Source organism: Microcebus murinus, chromosome 18, assembly GCF_040939455.1.
Source record: "Microcebus murinus isolate Inina chromosome 18, M.murinus_Inina_mat1.0, whole genome shotgun sequence".
NCBI classification, from domain to species: Eukaryota; Metazoa; Chordata; class Mammalia; order Primates; family Cheirogaleidae; genus Microcebus; species Microcebus murinus.
In genome coordinates, this window is record NC_134121.1 from 43,928,016 (window position 1) to 43,946,719 (window position 18,704).

The window sequence follows — 18,704 nt, forward strand, 5'->3', positions numbered from 1 at the left end:
AAGGAACTAGGTTAGGGGCCACATGTTCCCAAGAAAGCAGAGAACTCGAGGTTTTTCAGGAAAAGACGGGGCAGGAACCCCTGGGGAGGGAGCCCAAGGGCCAGGCATGACTGTGGGCCGGCCTCTCAGCAGCCACCCCTGGAAGCGGCCTTAAAGCTGGGGATTGAAGGCCAGCACCAAGATGGCTGTCCATTCTCAGGCCGGCTGCTGTGAGAACGGTAGCAGCAGCAGTCCCGCCCTCCCTGGCCTCTTCCAGGGACCAGCAGGTGGCACCATCCAGCAGCTGCTGTGTTTCGAAACAGCTGACCCTGAGGGAGGCCAGGTGGAGGCAGGAGGACGGGTCTCCCATTTGGACGCCCTGGCCCCGAGCTGCAGCTAGTCCAGGGTGTCCCAGGGAACCTTGGGGTAGGGGCTGGGGAGCGAGGCACTGCGGGCAGGTTTATTCAGCGCTGGCAGAGGGCAGAGCCCCGGGGCTGGGAGGGAAGCGGCGCCCGCAGCACTAATCTCCACTTCCATCTCTGCTAGAGAAGGCGCTCGAAGGCGCTGGCGTCTCAGGCAGCTCCGGTCTCCATGGCACTGGCTGGAGGGCAGGGGGCGGGGAGAAGCGGAGCTAAAGTAGCCGAAGTGCAGCCTGCTTCCCTGAATTATCGCTACCCACTGACTGCCCAGGGGCCCGTGGAGACCAGCCAGTGAAATGTCTCCATGCTGTCTCCACCGTGAACTGAAGTGATAAAGGCACCAACTGTGGAAGGGGAGGCACTGGGGGCTGGGGTGGAAGTATCTACAACCCAGCCCCTATAGGTAGCTTATCTGACCCCAGACAGGACACAGCGGCTCTGGGCGGGAGGGGCAAGGGAAGCCTCCACTGGCACAGTTGGCCCTGAACTAGGACCCCTTGCTCCTCCAGGTACCAGGCTGGTGGCTGACATAGGAGGGAGGACCTGTGTCAGCTCAGGAACGAGGGGCTAAGGCAGCGCCTCCCCTTAAGACCCTTTCTGCTCCTATCCCTGCCTGACCCATGTGTGAGGTCTCCTCAGAACTTGTAGGGGAAAGGGAGCCTCCGCCAGCCAGACAGAGCTGCCATGCTATCAGATGGTTCCTATATAACTTTTATTTCTGGAAGTTAAAGTAGATACAGCAATATACAAAAAACAAAAACCACAATAATATAAATTTTTACACTATGAAGTATACATTGGAATTTCAATGCAGAGGCCAGGACAGCAGCTTACAAACCACCTTGTAGGTAGGTTAAGCAATCCATGGGAATGCCTCGGCCGGGCAGGGGTGGAGAGAAAGCGGGCAGGTCCTGAGGACGCTGTTCTTTAAGGGAAGGGAACAAGTCTCAGCTCCTCTCAGAACTTTTGCTACAATCAAGAGTTACAACCAGATATATATGCTACCTACAGCCATGAACTTGACAGTGTCTACTGCGGAGATCCCTTGCCCTAGATTCCTGTGACTTAAACCTAGTGGTAAGCCCAAGTCCCACCTTTCTAGATACTCTGTCAGCTTAGGAGTTAAGCTTATCATGTACTAAAGAGTGTTGCTGGAGAAGGGAGAACTGTGTCACATGTCAACCCTCTCCAGGCAGGAGGACAGAGATGGCCATGGGGAACCCTGTTCGTCTTAGAGAGAAGGTTTTCTCCCTCCCTAATTCAGAAACTAGCTAATTTGGGTCTACATAATAGAATTCCATGGAAACTCTGATCAACTGAGGCAAAGTGGTTTTATGTCGCCAAATCTAGCCATGCCTCTGGGTCACAGAGGCCAACCTAGCACATGCTAAGTGTTCCAAAATGCACAGTAAAGGCGAGCTGAGTGGCTGAGGCATAGGCCATGCGGAAGGTCATAGGTGGTTCTGCCTCACCTATAGGGCCCCTGTGGGAAGGAGACACTCACCAGTCTCAGGGGGAGGCTGGGTATACACTCCTACATGAGGGGCAGACCTCGGGTTTATCAGTGAGCCTTTACCCTGCACTGGCCAAGCAAAGAGGCGATTACAGGTGCTGCTGGGAATCACCAAGAAACTAGGGTAAGAACTATTCCCTGAGCTCAACTAGACACTTCGAGGGGGCCCCATAGTCTGAGTCTTGTTCAACCTACAACTCTCTCCCTCTTCTTTCATGAGGTCCTGAGACCAGGATTCCAAAGCAATAGGACAAGGGACCTTCAGACACTGGAAGGCTCCATGCCACTCGCACGGTCAGGCAGACTGAGGGAGAAGGAAGGAGAATCATTCTGGCCCTGGTAAGGCACCCACAGAAACTGCCTAGGTTCTGAACCAGGAGCTGAAGTCCACGGAAGCAGGGAGTAAGTAAGGTTATTGGCACCCTCTACCCAGCCTTACCCACCAAAAGGCCAACATGTTATGGGGAAAATAAAAATCTGTTTATAAAAAAGGCTAAAATGCTTAGGTTCTCCCCAAACTTTCCTATTTCAATACCAAAGCCCAGGCCACAGCTTCAGGTTTTTTTTTTTTTTTTTTTTTTTTTTGAGACAGAGTCTCACTCTGTTGCCTGGGCCAGAGTGCTGTGGCGTCAGCCTAGCTTACAGCGACCTCAAACTCCTGGGCTCAAGCAATCCTTCTGCCTCAGCCTCCCAAGTAGCTGGGACTACAGGCATGCACCACCATGCCCGGCTAATTTTTTTCTATATATTTTTAGTTGGCCAACTAATTTCTTTGTATTTTTAGTAGAGACAGGATCTCGCTCTTGCTCAGGCTGGTTTCAAACTCCTGACCTTGAGTGATCCTCCCGCCTTGGCTTCCCAGAGTGCTAGGATTACAGGTGTGAGCCACCACACCCAGCCTTCAAATGTCTTTTAAGGGTTTAATCTGAAGCCCATCTCAGGAATTACATAAATTAAGCATTCAGCTTTCTTAAGGCTGATAAAGCACCAAGGAGGCTGTTAACTGAGTTTTCTTAAATACAGAAAAGGTTACGCTGATACAATGTTTTTTGCCCTTTAATTATTCTTATTTTTTAATTTAAAAAGAAACCTAGGGCTTAGATAGTCCTATCTTCTATTTGGGTGTTAGCAAGGTTAAAAGTGCAATGCCAGGAGTATGTAGCTACAGGCAGCCTGTGGCATTAGCTTACAGAAATAGGCAGAAGGATGCCACTGGCACCAGGAGGCACTTGTCTAACAACAACAACAACCAAAAGCTGCTGAGAAAGGAGGGCAAGGGAACAAAAAACACAAGACATTTCCTTTTTCTCCCTCAGCCACCCCCTTCCACATCCCCTGATCACGGTCTCAGAGAACACATTCTTATTTGCATTTAGATAAAAACATATCACCCACATTCACTCATTTCTCTATTTTAAAAAGTGCCCAGATTGCTCAAAGATAGCAGAAGTAGGAGATAAAAAAAAATCTGGAACCACAAAGTGAGGAGTCTCAGATGATCTGGGGTTTGGCTGTGTGAGGGGTGGCAGAACACAGGTAGGCGCCTCGGTCCTATCTCTCTGCAGCTTCCGTTCTCAGCTCCTCACATGGGGGAGGTAGCGCACTCCGAGGTCAACTCCATGTCAAATGTGAGGGACTCTGGAGGGACAGACAGGGAAAGCCAGTTCAGTCGCCTGCCCTCTGCAGCTGGCAGGGCACACCCCCAGCCCCTCAGAGGCCAAGGCTCAGGCCACCACTGCTATCTAGTCCCCTGCCTGTTTCACACAGCGGCCTCAAGCCACACATGGCTAACTGACTTGACATGTGGCTTGTCCAAGCTGAGATGTGCTATGGCTGTCAAAAGCCCAGTGGACTTCAAAGACTTAGTATGAAATGATAGTATGTTTGGTTTATTGGGTTAAATACATTGTGAAAATTAACCTACTTCTAACGTGGCTTCTAGAACATTTGCACTTATACACGTGGCATGCGTTCCATTTCTGTTGGAGAGCACTGCTCTAGAACCTCCTCCTACCGTTCTGGGTGACCAACTCTTGGCTCTGCACATGTGAGCACCACAGAAAGGGGACTGACTTCCTTCATAGGACAACGTCTGCCAACCAAATACTTACCAAACTGCCCTCCTGCTGAGGGTTCAGCACCTTCACCATTATTTCCAAACTGCATCAATGAATCTAAAGTGCGGGGGGACATCGGCAGGTCAATGGTATTGCTGCAGGTCGTTCTGTAGGAAATGGGGAGCAGCACAGGAGGGGGAAGGGCCGGGTTGACAAGACACAATGGAGGAAAAAAAAAAGAACAAAACACACACACACAAGCCATCAAACTCTGGTCTCCAACGGAAAAATAAAAGCTCAAGCTTTTTAAACACACAAGGCCACTTTGAGTACTAAACATAGCCCAGGGGCTTCCAACCCTGCACAGGATAACTCTCACCCCCTGTCCATCCCCAGGGATAACTGAGGACATTAGAAATGAAGGCAAAGTTGGGAAGGGAAGCCACTTACGGGGTCACGCAGATAAACTTGGTCTTCAGGTACGGGGCGGCACCTGGGAAGAAGAAAACAGGGCTTACTGCCTGTGGTCTCCCTCTGAGGACTGGGCAGGAGGAAGCCATCTGCATCACCAGGGCTGACTTGAAAGTCACTCCATCCTTACACAGAGATCGTCTGGAAACCTCCATCTGCCCCACAGGGTTGCCCACCCCAATTGTATAGGATTTGATGTCCTAGGCCAGGCGTCCTCAAACATGTGGCCCACCGAGGACATTTATCCAGCCCACTGAGTGTTTTTGCTGCCACTCCCTGTCCTGCTTAGCAGCTGACTCATCCCGGCCCATGTGTGGAATGTGCGCCGCACTCTCCAATGGCCCTCCAACGGTCTGAGGAACAGTGAACTGGCCCCCTATTTAAAAACTTTGAGTACCCCTGTCTAGGCACTCGCAGCTTTGAAGCTCAATTCTTCCCACAAAGCTTTCCTGAGCTGCAGACACCTTTCAGCATACCCTTCCTTGTTCCACCTGAGCCTAAACTAATGTCACCGACGTGTTCTTTCTTTCCCTAGATTATGCAAACGTTTAACCGCTGCCATGTGGTCTGAGGATTCTCTTCTGGCCTGGTCGTATCTCTTAGATAACTCCTGTGCATGCAGGAGCCAAGTCTACACAGCGTTTGCATGGTGTCCAGCACAGACATCAACATCCCTGCGTCTTTAAGAGAACATGGAGGCTGCTGATGCTCGTGGTTCCAAAGCCAAGGGTCATACCTTCTATCAGCACTAATCTCCCTCTATCACTTTTTTAGATGAGGGCATTGGAACCGCCCAGTTGGATAAATATATCAAACAAAAACCACCCTCTTTATGCCGGGAAGATGACTTTGTGGTACAGTATAATCCACTCAACTAGGAAGACAGGAGACCAGTGTGTCTTCGGTAGCTAAGAGACCTAAGGCAAGGAGCTTTCTCTCTCATGCATAAGAGGGAGAAGGACAAAGGAGGTGCCAACTGTCTATGACCCCTGTAATTTATAATTCCTGTTCTATAGTTAGGAATGTGAGGACTAGAATAAATTAATTTTAGACCCTGAATGCTTATACCAAGAGGTCAAGGAGGCTTGGGGACACTGGCATGAGATCTGGGAATTCAGGTGAACAAACCACTTAGGATGCATGAGGCAGGGTGGGGTTGGCCAAGAGAAGCACAGTCATGATGCGTGGGGCTTAGAGAGAAACTGAGGCATCAGAAAGCATGATGACCATCTGAGAGAAGGTATCATGGAGTGACTCTTGGGCTGTCTTTGAGGTTATTTTTGGCTAAGAAACAGATTAATTCACTGCAAAATCCAAAGGAACTATTAAGGCAAGGTCCTAGTCCTATAAATCCAACCATTCTGGCTCAGACCTGAGGGGAGCTGACACCCTAGACAAAAAAAAGGGTTTAATTCTCCAGTGATGGAGATAGCTGAGAAAAATAGCTCCAGCCTGAGATGGGACAGTAGAAGCAAAGGAGAACTAAGGCTAAGAGCCAATTTACATGTGGCTTCATGCAAGCCTGTAAATGTACTTCATCTCACTTGTACGTGGCTCAGAATCTCCCCCTGAAGCCCTAAGGAAACACTGTGTGGGTTTTTTTTTTTTTTTTTTTTTTTTTTTTGGAGACAGAGTCTCACTTTTGTTGCCCAGGCTAGAGTGAGTGCCATGGCGTCAGCCTAGCTCACAGCAACCTCAAACTCCTGGGCTCAAGCGATCCTCCTGCCTCAGCCTCTCAAGTAGCTGGGACTACAGGCACGCACCACCATGCCCGGCTAATTTTTTTGTATATATACTTTTAGTTGGTCAATTAATTTCTTTCTATTTTTAGTAGAGACGGGGTCTTGCTCAGGCTGGTTTCGAACTCCCGACCTCGAGCAATCCGCCCGCCTCAGCCTCCCAGAGTGCTAGGATTACAGGCGTGAACTGTGTGGGTTTTGATGGAGAAGTATGGTGGAGAGAAGAGTCCTGGAGAGGGATCTCTCTCTCAGACTCTGGGGCCATAATACTCTTGCAGTGGATATAGAGGGAAGGGTCCCTGGCTCATCTCCCTGAACCTCCCACGTTAGCACAGGGCCCCCAGCAGCACCCCCTGCCAGGCTCACACTGAGCCCTCGGTGCCTGCTCCTCACACTCGTCCCTCCAGCAGGCAGGCAAACCACTCAAGTCATCAGTTCCTTTCTCATGATTAGCGCCCGCGGTGCCCCTGGGAAAGCACTGACGTTTCCAGGCAGGAAAGGCCCTCGCCTCCCAGCCCACAGGAGGGGAGATGGTAATGGAGGATGCAGCCTCAGCCTGGGTGGGATCTTGAATGCAAAATTAGTCAAAACGACCAGCACTTGGACCTCAATGTCCCCTGCAGAAGGAACAAAAAGTAGTGTGGCAGGGGCTGATAAAACAGATCTCCCAACCGAAGCGCACGTGGACAGAAAGATAAGCAGCAGACAGGAAGTAAGAGCTACACTCTTCTAAGCATGAACAAAACTCAGCACCAGAACAAAGGAGAAAGGAAAGTCAATTGTCAATTAGCTCAAATTTCCTCTTCCAAGCCTCATTCTTCCCCACCCCAAGAAATTCCTCGGAAGGAATTCCTTGGAAAAAGTGGGAGGGACGTTGGGGTGGTGTTGGTATGTGTGCACATGCATGTGTGTACAAGATATTTGGACAAAAACAGTTTTTTAAAAAGCAACTGGGGCAGAGAAGGATCACTTTAAAGAGCCCACCACTAGCTCTATGATTAAGAAAAGTTAAATAAAAACAAAGAATAACAAATCAGAGACTCATCAGGATCTGGGCAGAGAACCCAGAGAGTCAAAGCAGCAAGTACTAAATGGGAACAGGTTGGGACTGCCCCTCCACACTGAGGACAGCCCCAGAGAATTTTAATGTAAAATAACTCATATATAACATATAAATACACATCCTCTCACACAATAAAAAATATCTTGTTGGGCACAGTGGCTCATGCCTGTAATCCCAGCACTTTAGGAGGCCAAGGCAGGAGGATCGCTTGAGACCAGGATATTGAGACTAGCCTAGGCAACACAGTGAAATTCCATCTCTAAAAAAAATTTAAAAATTAGCTGGACATGGGAGTGTGCACCTAGTCCTAGCTACTCAGGAAGCTGAGGTAGGAGGATCCCTTGAACCCAGGAGTTAAGGCTATTGCAAGCTATGATTGTGCCACTGCACTCTAGCATGGGCAACAGAGTGAGACCTTGTCTCAGAAAAAAAAAAAAAAAAAAAGAAAGAAAAATCTTATTTTCAATAGCTACACATTCTAAATACTAACTCTATGCCCCTCCAGCCAGTCAGTCTTTCCCTTCAAACACAACGCTCCCCTACTCTGGTGTGAACCGTGCTCCAATGGTGCTAACAAGCATTTTCTCCAAAAAGCGTTCCTTCAGCTCACTTGACACCATATCCATGGTTCAGCGATGGGGGAAAGTATGCTGGACTGAGGTCTGAGTCTCACCCCTTGCAGCGTCTACTAACAAGTGCTGTGCTACCTGGGCTTCCTGGTGCTAAGGAACTCTGTCCTCATTGTCTCTTCTCAGCGTCTTAGGCATGTTTGGGGCGTGTGTACTATTTCCCCCTTTAAACTCATGCACTCCCTGGAGGGCAAGCACTAGTGACTGAGTCTTCTCTCAAATCCCATTAGTCAACCCTAAAAGCACTCACTCAATAGTTCTTTCCCATTGGGAGGAATAAGGATTCTACAGGTTATGCAGTTTATCCCTGAAGGATCCTGCAATTTCCAATGTTTTCCAAGAATTAAATGCCAGGAACATGGAAAATCAACAACTACCTGGGTCAGCTTCAGGATGCTCCTGGCTCTCGGGCCGACAGTATTTTCCGAATGCCTCTTCCTTAGGAATGTCGGGGTACAGATAGACCAGTGGAGACACGAGGATACTGGTAGCGTCCATGATCTTATAGCCCATGATGATTTCAGCAAATGACATGTTGTTCAGCTGCTGCTTGGTATATGGTTCCACTGACTGGATCTGGGTCTTACCTATCATGAGATACAGGAAGGAAAGATGGCAGCGTAAGCTCAGAGAAAACTACTTTCATCTTTCCTCAACAGGGAAAGACTTAGGCCTGGCACTTGAGACCCTGGATATGCTGCCCAGTGGCCTGGCACTGTAGAAATGTCCAGGCTGCCTTCTAATTTAGAAGAGACTATCCAGTTGGGTCACAGGCAATAAACTTGAAGATAACAACTTGCATAAGATATATTAACAGGGTAAGTAAGAAAGTGAATGAAGAATAAAAATGAAATTGAAAATTTATAGACAAACATCCACCACTGAAGCAAGCAAAACAAACTGGCAAACCAATCCTTCAGCTGCAAGAATTCAGAGGAAAGAAGTCACCCCCAAGTCTGAGTGAGGCAGGGGAGCTGGAGGCCAACTCTGCCCACTAGGGGACAGTAGGTGCTTGGAACTAGGAACAGCCCTGAGGCTACAGCACCAGCCACTAGGTGGGGTAGGGGAGCCAAGCTTACCGCTGATGTCCTTCTCCACCCAGGTGAAGGTGACTCCTCCTTCTTTGCTGCTTTCACTGAATCTTAGCAGGAATGTGCCTGGGGGCTTGGTGCTCAAGATGGCCCGCTCCCGATCCTTACTGATGAAGCCCATTATGTACCTGGGGCCAAAGCGGAGGAACGACACTGTTTGGGCGCACAGGGTTTCCCCTGCTGCTGGCTTGCTGAGAGAGCAGGTGAGACTGGGTTATACCTGTGCACTGTCTGCCAGACACAAGAGTTGCAACCTACCCTTCATTCCAAAGGGCGAGGATGTACTTTTTCACAAGGTCAATGATATTGTCCAGCCAGACCCAGAAGGAGAAGCCCTTGCCAGCCATGTTTTCCTAGAGAAAAGAAGGATGAGAAAGCCAAGGCTACCACTGTCCCAGCCCTTCCCTTCCTTGTGGAAGTGCATCACCACCATCCTCAGGCCCATCTACCTTCCCGCAGGCCCTACTGACCGCTGGACCAAGAGTTCAGGGCCTTCCAGCCCAGAGACCACCCGGACAATTCTCACTCCCAAGAGGTGACCCCAAGGATTTAACAAGATTTCTTACTTTGCAAAATTTAGCCCATGTGATCTGACACCCTGAATAGTTCACACCAGGTCCTGAAGGAAAAGAAAATAAAGTAGTGAATTTTCAGGTTTGAATCAAGATAGTTTTCTTAAAACAGAACGCACACACATTTGCCCACAATCGGCCATGACACCACTGGCTCTCCTATATGTGAAGGTCGCCACCGTGTGTGTGCTGTGCACAAACAAAACCCCAACACCCCAATCCCACCATATGCCCTGCCCACGCTGTATAGCACAGCAGAGGCAGTGGATGGTGTAGCAAGTCCCTCTGTTCTCCCCAGCCTCATGCATGGGGTGGGCTGGGAGCAGTGGCACACACTAGCAAGCTGACAGCTCGTGTTAGAAGGTCGTATTTGGTGGTGGTGGCTTTATTAGGACAAAGCTAATTATAGTCCAGGTAGAACATAAAACAAACTACTAAATTTTTTTTTCCCAGGGAAGAAAAATTGAAAACTAGCCTACAGTTTATTGAAGAAATGGACAGGGAGTGTGAAGGCTTTAGCTCCACCTTCTAAAATGCACTTAAAAGAGACCAGGGGAAAAGAAATCTGCCTCCCACCTCATATAAATGACCACCAGGATGCAAACTGCCACTGCGCCCCACCCCTCCAACCTGACACCTTGCTCAAGGCAGATGCTCCGCAAACATGGCTGAATGAACAGCCCCATGGGCCAGATCCCTTTTCTGAGGAGGGTAGGAGGGAGGGGGGATAAAATACAGACCCAAGAGTTTCTCTGCCAGCGTAGTCAACTGCTCAATGCTCAGCCCTCGCTTTGTGGTGGAAGAGAACTGCCAGCTCAGCACCTCGGCCACCTGATCCCACGTTCCGATTGGGGGCTTGGTGAAAAAGTTCACGTTCTGTCGAAAACAACATATTTGCTCATTCAGATGAGAGATGGCACTCATGACCTGCACTAGGTATCAAGAGATCACAAGAGGACGACGGGGCACTAACCTTGGGGTTGTTGGTCAGCATGTTATACCACAGGATTGACGCCCAGGCGTTTGGCATCTGACAGATGTTGGAGATCACCACGACTGGCAAGGAGTGGGTCTGTGGAGTCAGTGGGGAATGAGTCAAGGAGGCAGAGGGGCTGCTTCAAAAGTCTCTTCACTCGTATCTTGCAGGTCTCAGGATAAAGGGACATAGCACCAACCACACCTGCTGCCCAACTCTAAGCGAGGAGTGTGACCGAGTCAGCTCAACATCCAGAGTGGAGGCCGCGTGCAGTGGCTCACACCTGTAATCCTAGCACTCTGGGAGGCGACTCTGGGAATCGCTCAAGGTCAGGAGTTCGAAACCAGCCTGAGCAAGAGCGAGACCCCCATCTCTACTAAAAAATAGAAAGAAATTAATTGGCCAGCTAAAAATATATAGAAAAAATTAGCTGGGCATGGTGGCACATGCCTGTAGTCCCAGCTACTCAAGAGGCTGAGGCAGTAAGATTGCTTGAGCTCAGGAGTTTGAGGTTGCTGTGAGCTAGGCTGATGCCATGGCACTCTAGCCCAGGCAACAAAGTGAGACTTTGTTTCAAAAAAAAAAAAAAAGTATTAAAAAAAACATCCAGAGTGGAGAGAATGCTGAACACCGGCTACAGGACGTGGGCTGCTATCTGACCATGAACACTCACTTGCAAAGTCTGCCTTGCTGAAAGCTTGAACCACTGTTCATGGGACGCCTTATTTCTAAGACCTGGAAGGCATTCTCCAAGAATTGAAGCTGTATCTTTCCATGAAACAGAAAGGTCTCAGAAATCAAAGCCCAAGATTCCTGCTTTTCCAAGTATATCTTAATTTAAAATTCAAGAAAGTTGGGAAAAGAGAATGTATAAATACCATGATCTTCTGTATATAAAAACATTGGCTGCTAAGACTCTTTTGTCCCAAACTTTATAAAATCAGCCCTAATCACTTTCTAAATATAGATTTTCATTTTCAGTTTGCTGAAAGCTGAGTATACATGTATCTTCTGAGCAATATAGCAGGACTTTATTCTCAGATGAGATAGCAAGGATTTTTTGGAGAAAAATAAGCAAAAATAAATACAGTACTTAGCAAACAGTAATCATTCCACCTTCTTTAGTACAAATCCTACCAGAAGTTTTTCTCCTGGATCACCCTTGCACACAGACCCATGCTGATTCTGCTGCAGAACTCACCTCTAGGTCGATCTTGAGGCCTTGGTGATACACCTCCGTCTCAAAGGTGATCAGGTGTAGCTCCTCGGTCACAATTAGGGAGGCCTAGAGGAATAAAAAGGATATTCTTCCTCAGAGAGGATGGCATTCAGTGCTAACAGCCACAGCTGAGGAAAACTATATGCTACAGCCTTACTACAGCAAGAAGGGGAAGCCACCAGGGTGGCCACGGACAAACTGCGAGGGACACACCATGGAGCACACGCTCTCTTCAACACTGAGACCCTCCAATACCATGGTCATCGACCTAATCTTTTACTCAGTGTGTGTGAAAATATTATATAGATCCAATAGGGTATTATAAAATGTGTAAGGCACAGAGAGTAACAGTGAACACGTGTGAAACCACCACCTAGTTTAAAGAAGAAACCATTACCGCTGAAGTTCTCTGGGTTCTCTTTCCCTTTCCCTCCTCCCTTAGAAGTAACTGCTAATTTCAGATGGGCATGATCCAGGAGTTTGAGACCAGGCTGAGCAACACAGTGAATCCTGTCCACCCTCCCCCTCAAAAGAGGTAACTGCTATTTTATCTTTTGGGCTTATTATCTCCTAGCTTTACCATATTTATTTCTCTAACCAATGTAGGTATTGTTTAGTTTGGGATGACTGTGAACCTTATACATATGTATTCTCTGGTAACTCACTTTTCATACAATGTGAAATGAATCCGTGTGGTTGTGTCTGCAATTTATCCCTTTCCACAGCTGCATAGTATTCTATTGCACGACTATACCACAAACCATTCTAGTGTTGATAGGTATTTATTTGGGTTGTATTCAGAGCTTACAGTTGGGCTGCTGTGACATTTTGTACATGTCTCCTGATACACATGTGCAAAGATTTCTCTCTTGTTAAATCCTGGGAATGGCACTGCTGGTTTACAGGGTATGTTCGTTTTTTATAGTGCCAAATTGTTTTCCAAAGTGACTGTAACAATTTCTATTCACATCAGCAGTATAGAAACCTTATTTTGAATAAAAGTTACCAATGAATTCTCAGAAATAGAATTCTAATTCCTTTTTAAAATATTTTTTCTGGAGGCAGGAGGATTGTAAAAAAAAAAAAAATAAATAAAATAAAATATTTTTTCTGATTATAAAATACATTCAGTTTAAAATGCAAATATTACAGAGAGAGTATAAAGTAGCCTCAGATACTGACAGCAGCACTAATACATAAGCATTGTTTGGTGCACATACCTCCAGAATTTTTTAATACATGTATATGAATACATATAAACAGTGTAGTGTATTTTTAAACAAATATACTAATCACATATTTTACATCTTGCTTTTTCTAAATAAACATGTCATACATTTTGCATATAGACCACTTCACTCTTTACTATCAAGTATTATAAATTCAATTCTTTTTTTAAGGGACTGCTACATTTTATAGAAGTAGAATAGCTCAGTGAATAAACATCAGAAAAAGAACAGATGTCACAATTTTTTTAAATGACTGATAACTAGTTTTTGGTCACATTTACCTATTAAAGTATATTCTTAAAAGGCAGAAAATAAATAAGTGGCATAAAGAACAAGATAGTTGGCTGAGCACGGTAGCTCACACCTGTAATCCTAGGACTCTGGGAGGCCAAAGTGGGAAGATTGCTCAAGGTCAAGAGTTTGAAACCAGCCTGAGCAAGAGCGAGATCCCGTCTCTACTATAAAATAGAAAGAAATTAATTGGCCAACTAAAAATATATAGAAACAATTAGCCGGGCATGGTGCCACATGCCTGTAGTTCCAGCTACTCAGGAGGCTGAGACAGGAAGATTGCTTGAGCCCAGGAGTTTGAGGTTGCTGTGAGCTAGGCTGACGCCACGGCATTCTAGCCTGGGCAACAGAGTGAGACTCGGTCTCAAAAAAAAAAAAAAAAAACCAAGACAGGCTTTTGTTTGTTGTAATAGTTAACAAGGTTTGTTGCTTTTACACCTTCTATCGCACCTAAGTGGAAAAAACGCCAAATAGCATCATCTGGCAGAAGTTGGAAGGAGATTTTGGAAAGTCCCCAGCAAGGTGGAAAGCTCCTCTTCTGCCAAATGGGTGTGGATATCTACTCAACAAGGGACTTTCCACTTCTCCTCAGGAAGGAGCTAACTCCCAGACAGTCATGGAAATGCTCCAAGCCAGAGATCTCCACGGCACGTGTAACTTCTGATCATGTCACTGTGGCTTTCTGAATGGCTACAGCTAAAATAGGCTGATGTTTCCAATTCTGGGCAATAAGATGGGCTCTTTCCAGTTGGCTTTCATCCCCAACAAAACTTACGTCACAGTTGGCTCGGCCCCCATTCCCACATCGCTGCTCCCTCAGGGTCTGTAAGAAAAGACAAAGCCATCTGTCACGGTGAGACTTTACCCTCTCCCCCTCCCAGGTGCCCTTCATGAAGGGGAGTCCAGATTCCTCCCACGTACCAAGTGCTTGAATTCTGCAGAGAGGCTGCCATTGTTGGACTCTTCCATGTTCATCACTTTTGTGTTTGTGCCCAGAATGTTAAATTTCCGGGATCTGAATCACAGGAGAAAAACCAACCACATAAGTGACTGAGTGGCCAGAGGATAAAGTTAGATTAAACAGAACAAAAGGTAGCATCCAGGCTGAACTTACCCTCTGAGAGCTGCAACATCCCCAGAGTCTCTGTTAAGAACACAGACCACTGTTAATAAAATAGGTCCCATGTTTCTTCCAAAAGCCTACTTTGACTACCTCTTATTTACTCTCATGGAAAAACTCCTGTGCTCCTGGGAATTTCTTTAGACTGTTTTGTTACATTTTATATGTGCAACATAAAGCCCTATACAGTTGGTTGTCTCCCCAATACTCACTTTCCCCCTTCCTAACAGAACCTTGATTCTGCTCAGGTATCCTTCCCATCTGCAACTGCAGGGGAATCCTGACCATTAAGTCCATCAGAACAGAGCATGCCACAGCAATGGTCTAAGGGTGAGGACACAACCTACATTGTCTCAATCAGACCAAAGGGACGGAATTATGCCCCAGCTCAATTTAGATTCCATAGCTTCAGGGGAATACCTGCAAGGAAGCATATGGCCTTAACTGCTACAAGCAAACATGTAGCAACCCAGAAGGGAACTGTAGAGTGTAGGTGACACTTATGACAGCAGAGAAGAGAGACAGGAGATCCTGGGTCTGTGAGGACATTGTTGAGTCACTGATTTCACCATCATCAGGATCTTGCCCAAACTCTGCATTTCCAGTTGTACTGGGTTTCAGATTTCCTTGTTATTTAAGCCACACTGGGTTTTCTGCAAAGGTTTCCTGTTACCTGTAACTAAGAGCACCCCCTCTGATATAGCTGGAAATATTCTTCCTGGTGTGTTTACTCTTAACTCTGTGTTTTTCAATATATAGTTTTTTATATGGGCACATTTCTAAGTCTTCCTTTTGTTAAAAATAATTTTGAGTATTGTGTAAAAAGTACATCTCCACTGCAATATATTAACCTATGCTTTTAGAATAATAGGTATTATTAAACACAGTAATTTTTCATTTATTATATATTTACTTATTCATTTTTAGAGACAGGGTCTTGCTCTGTCACCCAGGCTGGAGTCCAGCGGCAGGATCATAGCTCTCTATAGCCTTGAACTCCTGGCTTCAAGTGATCCTCCTGCCTCAGCCTCCTGAGTAGCTGGGACTACATGTGTGAGCTACAATGCCTGGCACTATTATTTATTAAATAGTCCATTCCATGTGAGTTTACAGATGAAAACTGATCAATTTTTAAATCATTCAGAATACATCCTTCTGTATATCACATTTTGGAACTTGACAGTCCTTGTTATCAGGAAGTTCTCCCTCATAATAATACTTTTGTTTTAAACATGTAAATATGTCTAGAATTTATTCTGAGGGACTAAAAAAGTAAAATTCTAATCTTTCCACCCAAACCCCCAATACCACATTGTCTCAAACCACTTTCTAAATAATCCATCCTTTCCTAATCACTTGAGATACCATTTTAAACATATTAATTCCTTATGTAAACCTGAGATATATTTCTGGACTTTAGATTTTTTTTTTTTTTTTTTTTTTTTTTTTTGAGACAGAAAAAAAAGGCACTCTTGCCTGGGCTAGAGTGCCATGGCCATCAGCCTAGCTCACAGCAACCTCAAACTCCTTGGCTCAAGCAATCCTTCTGTCTCAGCCTCCTGAGTAGCTGGGATTACAGGCATGCACCACCATGCCAGGCTAATTTTTTTCTATTTTTAGTAGAGATGGGGTCTTGCTCTTGCTCAGGCTGCTCTCAAACTCCTGAGCTCAAGTGATCCTCCTGCCTCAGCCTCCCAGAGTGCTAGGATTACAGGCATGAGCCAACCCACCTGGCCTGGGCTTCAGATTTTATTTCAATGACCAATTAGTTTATTACTTGTGTAGCTACTAGTTTAGTAATACTCTAATTTAGTTACTGGAACTATATGATACATTTTAATAACTGTCAGGGCAGTTTCCCATACCACACCCTCCCCCATCCCCCATTTTTATTTATTTAAAAAATTCTTTGGAAAGTAGAACAATAGTTGCCAGGGACAAATGAAGAGCAGTTTTTCAATGGCTGTAGTTTCAGTTTTGCAAGATAAAAACGTTCTGAAGACCCACTGTACAACAATGTGAATATACTTAACACTACTGAACTAAACTCACTTAAAAATGGTTAATATGATAAATTTTATGTTAAATGTTTTTTTAACCACAATTTAAAATTTTTTTTAAATAAGTGGTTTACTATCTTTGTGTACTTTTTCATCTAAGATATAACTTGAAAGGCATTTTTATAGATTTTTTAAAATCCTATTGACATTTTGGTTGGTGCTACATTAACTTGGATGAATCAACATCTTTATAATAAAATTAAAAGTCTGCAATTCAGGAATATGATTTTTCTCATCACTTTAAAAACAGCCTTCTCCCACTAAAATTTCATGGTTTTCTTCAAATAGATCCCAAATATTTTTATGTTTACCACAATATATATTTTACTCCTATTGCTTGTTGTGAGACTATTTTTCTATTACAATTTTAATATATGATTAAAATTACCAATTATTTATTAAATCTCCCACCTTTGTCAACTTCCTTATTTCATTAACAATTATTTTCCAGTTCATTCTCATGAAATTTCCTGATAATTACATTATCTAAAAATAAGTATACATTTTCTCTTTTCTAATCTCCTCAAAGGGTATGTACATTTTAAATTCTGAAAGGTATCATCAAATTTTGAAATTATTCCATTATGCAGTAAAGCATGGAACAATTAAAAAAAGGGAGGGGGTAGATCCATTCTTTCCATATATAGTCAGTGCAATGCACAGCACCATTTAGGTCAATGACAAACTTCATATACAGACGGTGGTCCTAGGCTGGGCACAGTAGCCCACACCTGTAATCCTAGCACTTTGGGAGGCCAAGGTGGGAGGATCGCTTGAGGCCAGGAGTTCAAGATCAGCCTGAGCAACGTAGCAAGACCTTGTCTCTACAAAAAAATAAAAATAAATTAGCAGGGCATGATGGCACATGTCTGTAGTCCCAGCTACTCAGAAGGCTAGGGCAAGAGAATCACTTGAGCCCAGGAGTTTGAGGTTGCAGTGAGCTATGAGGACACCACTGCCCAGGCAATATAGAGCAAAACCCTGACCCAACAAACAAACAAACAAACAACATGGCTTTTTCCTCTCCTAAAATGACGGAGGTCCCATAGATTGATTCCAATCAACTACTGATTTGTATCACAATTGCCTGTAGTATTCAGTACCGTAACTTTCTGTACAGGTGTGTAGCCTAGGAGTAAGAGGTACGCCATAAGTTTGTGTACATACTGTATACTCCATGATGTTCAGAGTATTTCTCAGAACATGTCTGGTCATTGAGCAACACACGACTATATTCTCAGTTCTATTAATATATATAATGTGCATAAATGGCATGTACAAGTAAAAAACTAAAGAAAAAGAGGAAATGGTGGTTACAACAGCAATTACAACTCAAATCTGTACCACTAGCTTTGTGGTTTTGTTCAGGTATGTAAATGACAATCTACTGCAAGGTTTTTGAAAACTTTTATTCGCAAATGAAGATCTCTGAATGGAAATAAAGTCTGAGTTCAAATGGTGTCTGGCAAAGTTCTCATTTCTTTGGCCCTCATTTGAAAAAAAAGAAAAAGAAAAAGAAACAGCTAAGATTAGGAGTACTTACTTGTCAATGCACACTTTAATTTTAAGCTGATAATTCAACTCAGGGAATTTGACCAGTAACCTATTTAAAAAAAAAAAAAAATCCAGTTAAAAAAGTCAGTAGGCTACCCCCATAACTTCTAGTTGAAGAAATATAAAAATCATAATTCTTCATTTCTAAGAGGTGAATGAATGACAATCCCAAATTCCTCCTCCAGCCAATGCCATAGTTGACATTAAGTTGAACGTTACTCCTTTAGGCCAAAGGCACTGAAAAAAAGCCTAAGAACTCGGACAAAGTTGTGAGAGATTCACAAAAGGATGATAAGAGCCATTTAATGAAAAGTATTATAGGAACACATGCTCTGTACCTGATAGTTTTTCTATTAAACCTGAAACCCCACACCACATTAAGTTTCTGACAAGGGAAATTTCACTGCAGAAGGGCAAAACCCCAGCATACCTGCTCTGACTTGAGTGTGAAAGTAACACTTCACTCTGCAGTCCCACCACCCACCTGCCCTGGGGCCTCTGAGCTTCTACATCACTGAGCCTTACTCTTTCCCTTAAAATCCTCAGGAAAAAGTAGACTAAAAGAATAGAAAGTAAGAGGACATTATTTTGTCCCTAGCGCGGAAGGAAAAGCTACGGCCTAAGACTCCAGGCCTGGAATCATAGGCGTATGCCCAGGTAGCCTCAAAAAGATTACTGTTCTTCTGCTTTCAACATCAGAATCAAAGAGCGAGTCAATATTA

At 45.0% G+C, this 18,704-nt stretch overlaps 1 protein-coding gene and 1 long non-coding RNA gene across 7 annotated transcripts in view; both read right to left on the bottom strand.

Annotated features, from left to right (window-relative positions):
• Nucleotides 1-1,093: 1,093 nt before the first annotated feature.
• The window catches only part of STAT3 (signal transducer and activator of transcription 3), a 62,393-nt gene continuing 44,782 nt past the window's right edge, over nucleotides 1,094-18,704 (bottom strand). For 3 of the 6 annotated variants that reach the window (XM_012743208.3, XM_012743209.3, XM_075994568.1), the window contains 14 exons: nucleotides 17,972-18,031; nucleotides 14,363-14,392; nucleotides 14,170-14,263; nucleotides 14,024-14,071; nucleotides 11,711-11,794; nucleotides 10,507-10,605; nucleotides 10,274-10,409; nucleotides 9,528-9,580; nucleotides 9,220-9,314; nucleotides 8,950-9,089; nucleotides 8,245-8,457; nucleotides 4,419-4,461; nucleotides 4,023-4,135; nucleotides 1,094-3,549 (listed from right to left, as the gene is read on the bottom strand). In XM_012743208.3, coding sequence (XP_012598662.1) covers nucleotides 3,494-3,549; nucleotides 4,023-4,135; nucleotides 4,419-4,461; nucleotides 8,245-8,457; nucleotides 8,950-9,089; nucleotides 9,220-9,314; nucleotides 9,528-9,580; nucleotides 10,274-10,409; nucleotides 10,507-10,605; nucleotides 11,711-11,794; nucleotides 14,024-14,071; nucleotides 14,170-14,263; nucleotides 14,363-14,392; nucleotides 17,972-18,031 — 1,264 coding nt within the window. In that variant the 3' untranslated portion in view covers nucleotides 1,094-3,493. The remainder of the gene's footprint in view (nucleotides 3,550-4,022; nucleotides 4,136-4,418; nucleotides 4,462-8,244; nucleotides 8,458-8,949; nucleotides 9,090-9,219; nucleotides 9,315-9,527; nucleotides 9,581-10,273; nucleotides 10,410-10,506; nucleotides 10,606-11,710; nucleotides 11,795-14,023; nucleotides 14,072-14,169; nucleotides 14,264-14,362; nucleotides 14,393-17,971; nucleotides 18,032-18,704) is intronic. The other 3 variants (XM_012743213.2, XM_012743210.2, XM_012743212.2) reach the window with 3 other exon arrangements.
• LOC142861957 (uncharacterized) lies at nucleotides 15,913-17,965 on the bottom strand. Its single transcript, XR_012913087.1, has 2 exons — nucleotides 17,415-17,965; nucleotides 15,913-16,035 (listed from the first exon to the last, which is right to left on the bottom strand). It is a non-coding gene; the product is annotated as an uncharacterized LOC142861957 (long non-coding RNA).